Source organism: Spea bombifrons, chromosome 10 (genome assembly GCF_027358695.1).
Source record: "Spea bombifrons isolate aSpeBom1 chromosome 10, aSpeBom1.2.pri, whole genome shotgun sequence".
NCBI lineage: Eukaryota > Metazoa > Chordata > Amphibia > Anura > Pelobatidae > Spea > Spea bombifrons.
In genome coordinates this window covers 9545485-9547690 of record NC_071096.1, presented here as the reverse complement: position 1 = coordinate 9547690, position 2206 = coordinate 9545485, and the positions used below count along the sequence as shown (strand labels likewise).

At 41.7% G+C, this 2206-nt stretch overlaps 1 protein-coding gene across 1 annotated transcript; it reads left to right on the top strand.

Annotated features, from left to right (window-relative positions):
• The first annotated feature begins 496 nt into the window (after positions 1 to 496).
• Positions 497 to 1624, top strand: LOC128467121 (acrosin-like). The gene is made up of 3 exons (XM_053448643.1): positions 497 to 759; positions 976 to 1121; positions 1289 to 1624. The coding sequence occupies exons 1-3, from the start codon at positions 525 to 527 to the stop codon at positions 1466 to 1468; spliced, it is 561 nt and encodes a 186-aa protein (XP_053304618.1). The 5' UTR covers positions 497 to 524; the 3' UTR covers positions 1469 to 1624.
• The last annotated feature ends 582 nt before the right edge of the window (positions 1625 to 2206 follow it).

Genomic DNA, 2206 nt, shown 5'->3' with positions numbered 1-2206 from the left:
CTGCCCGGTGAATGGCCCTGGACAGTGAGCATCCAGGGGAAAAGCGGCGGCAGATATTTCCATCTATGCGGAGGCGTCGTCCTGAATGCTTTGTGGGTTCTGACAGCTGCCCACTGCTTTAAGGATCGCGGCAAGTAAGTAATTTAATTGTTTTATGGCGGGAAATGCATAGTTACCACCGTTTAGGAGACAGGGGCCAGTGCGTATTGCATTACAACTAACTGGAATCTTTTAATACAGATATTTTACAAAAATCCCCTGAACCATAGTCATCTATTCTTTAGGCGAAACCACGAGTGTGCTTATTTCCGAAATATCTGCATAGAACACAACTATTTTGGGGAAACTCAATGACACAAAATAACTGAGTTAATGGGGGCTCGTTCCTTTATGACATAAAAAATCCAAGCGTAGCATGTGTTCTGGTTAATATGGTATTTATTAATGCCTGAGAAAGTAAGATAACTAATACACTGTATTTTGGTTTATTCAGTGACTATTTCTCCTGGAGAGTTGTGTTTGGGATGAACCAACTAACACAGATGGGGAAAAAGGCTCAGATCCGGACTATAAAACAAAAGATTCAGCATGAGAACTACGATCCTAAAAAAGAACGCAATGACATCGCCCTGCTCAAGTTGAATAAGCAGATCAAATATAATGATTACATTCAGCCAGCGTGTCTCCCTGCCAAAGAAGCGATTCTGAGTAAAATGGACGACTGCTTCATCGCAGGCTGGGGTGTCCTCAAACACGGATGTAAGCACAGCTTTAACTACAGTTTTTTGTACATACTGTATGTATATTCTTCCTGCTTATCTCAGTTGTGTGCTTATCTTCTCCTGTGGTCCCTTGCCAGGGATTGGGTGCTTGTAGAGTGGTAGGAGACACATGGAGTGGGACAAGGCAGGGGGCTCATTTTTAGGTTTGATTTCTGAGTCCAGCAATGTACTTAATAAGTCTTTTCTTCTTCAGCCTCTAAATCATCGGACGTCCTCCAGGAGGCTCCTGTGAATCTGATTCCGCTGGAACGCTGCAACCGCCCGACCTGGTATAACGGAGCTTTGCGTGACTACAACCTCTGTGCAGGATATGAACAGGGAGGTATCGATTCCTGCCAGGTAAGCCATTTTTGTGCCGTATTTCCTTTTTACTCAGTGATGATACATTGTTAATGTTTTCAACATCCTGGACTTGTTTTATAAAACTGTGCCGAGGAACAGCTGAAGTAATGGTAATTATTGAAAGTCTTTATTAAGGAATGTTTTCTTTTCTTTGAATCACGCAGGGTGACAGTGGAGGGCCTCTGATGTGCAAAAGGCACAAAGCCAAGTTTTACATGGTGGTCGGCATCACCAGCTGGGGTCACGGCTGTGCCCGGAAGCAAAAACCTGGAGTTTACACCTCGACCCAGTTCTACCTCGAGTGGATCTTTCAACATCTCACCCAGGAGAAGAAACCTGGTTAAAATTAGCCAAAAGACTTGGCAAAGCTAGCATGAAGACCCATTGATTCTAGGGTGCTCCAGAAATCAAAGAATCCATCGCATCTGGGCCATCTCCTAACGGGAGAGAATAAGAACATGCCAGCAATATTTAGGCTTGATTCTGTAGATTAGTGAACCAATAAATAGAAAAGCATCAATAAGACGTGTACTTGTGATTAACACGGAATGCTGTGGATATAGTCCCTTTCCTTGTAGGTGTATTGTGTAGGACTGGCTAGTGTTTGGGACACTGAGCTATTTTCACAGAAAACACAGACATTTCTAGCTGTAACATAATTACAAATGGGTTTTCTAATGATTAATGAGCCTGTTAAACTTAGATTAGCAAAAACAATGTTCTATTTTAACACTGGAGTGATGAGAGTGATAAAGGGTCTCTTCATGCCTATGAAGTTATTGCGTTTGCAGCTACAATACTCATTTACAACATTAACAACGTCTGCGCTGTATTTCTCATCTATTTCTTGATATTTTTATGAATAAAAAAGTTATTTTCTTTCGAAAACAAGGAGATTTCTAAGTGACCCCAAACGTTTGAATGGCAGTGTAAATCTGTACTAAGTCATAGCCTGTTTTATATTTAAACTTCCAATGTTATAAGGGGCAAACATAGTCACATCCAAGAAGTGTTTTGGTTATGCACATCTATGTTGTAAGGCACAAAATATCCACCATTCAGCCACCGCTAACCCTAGGCGC

What these genes read in the sequence shown, in the direction of transcription:
- LOC128467121 (XM_053448643.1), top strand. Translation starts at nt 525, where the DNA reads ATGAACCAACTAACACAGATGGGGAAAAAGGCTCAGATCCGGACTATA. An exon ending in GGGTGTCCTCAAACACGGAT is followed by an intron (nt 760 to 975) that starts GTAAGCACAGCT and finishes TTTCTTCTTCAG; the next exon opens with CCTCTAAATCATCGGACGTC. An exon ending in GAGGTATCGATTCCTGCCAG is followed by an intron (nt 1,122 to 1,288) that starts GTAAGCCATTTT and finishes TGAATCACGCAG; the next exon opens with GGTGACAGTGGAGGGCCTCT.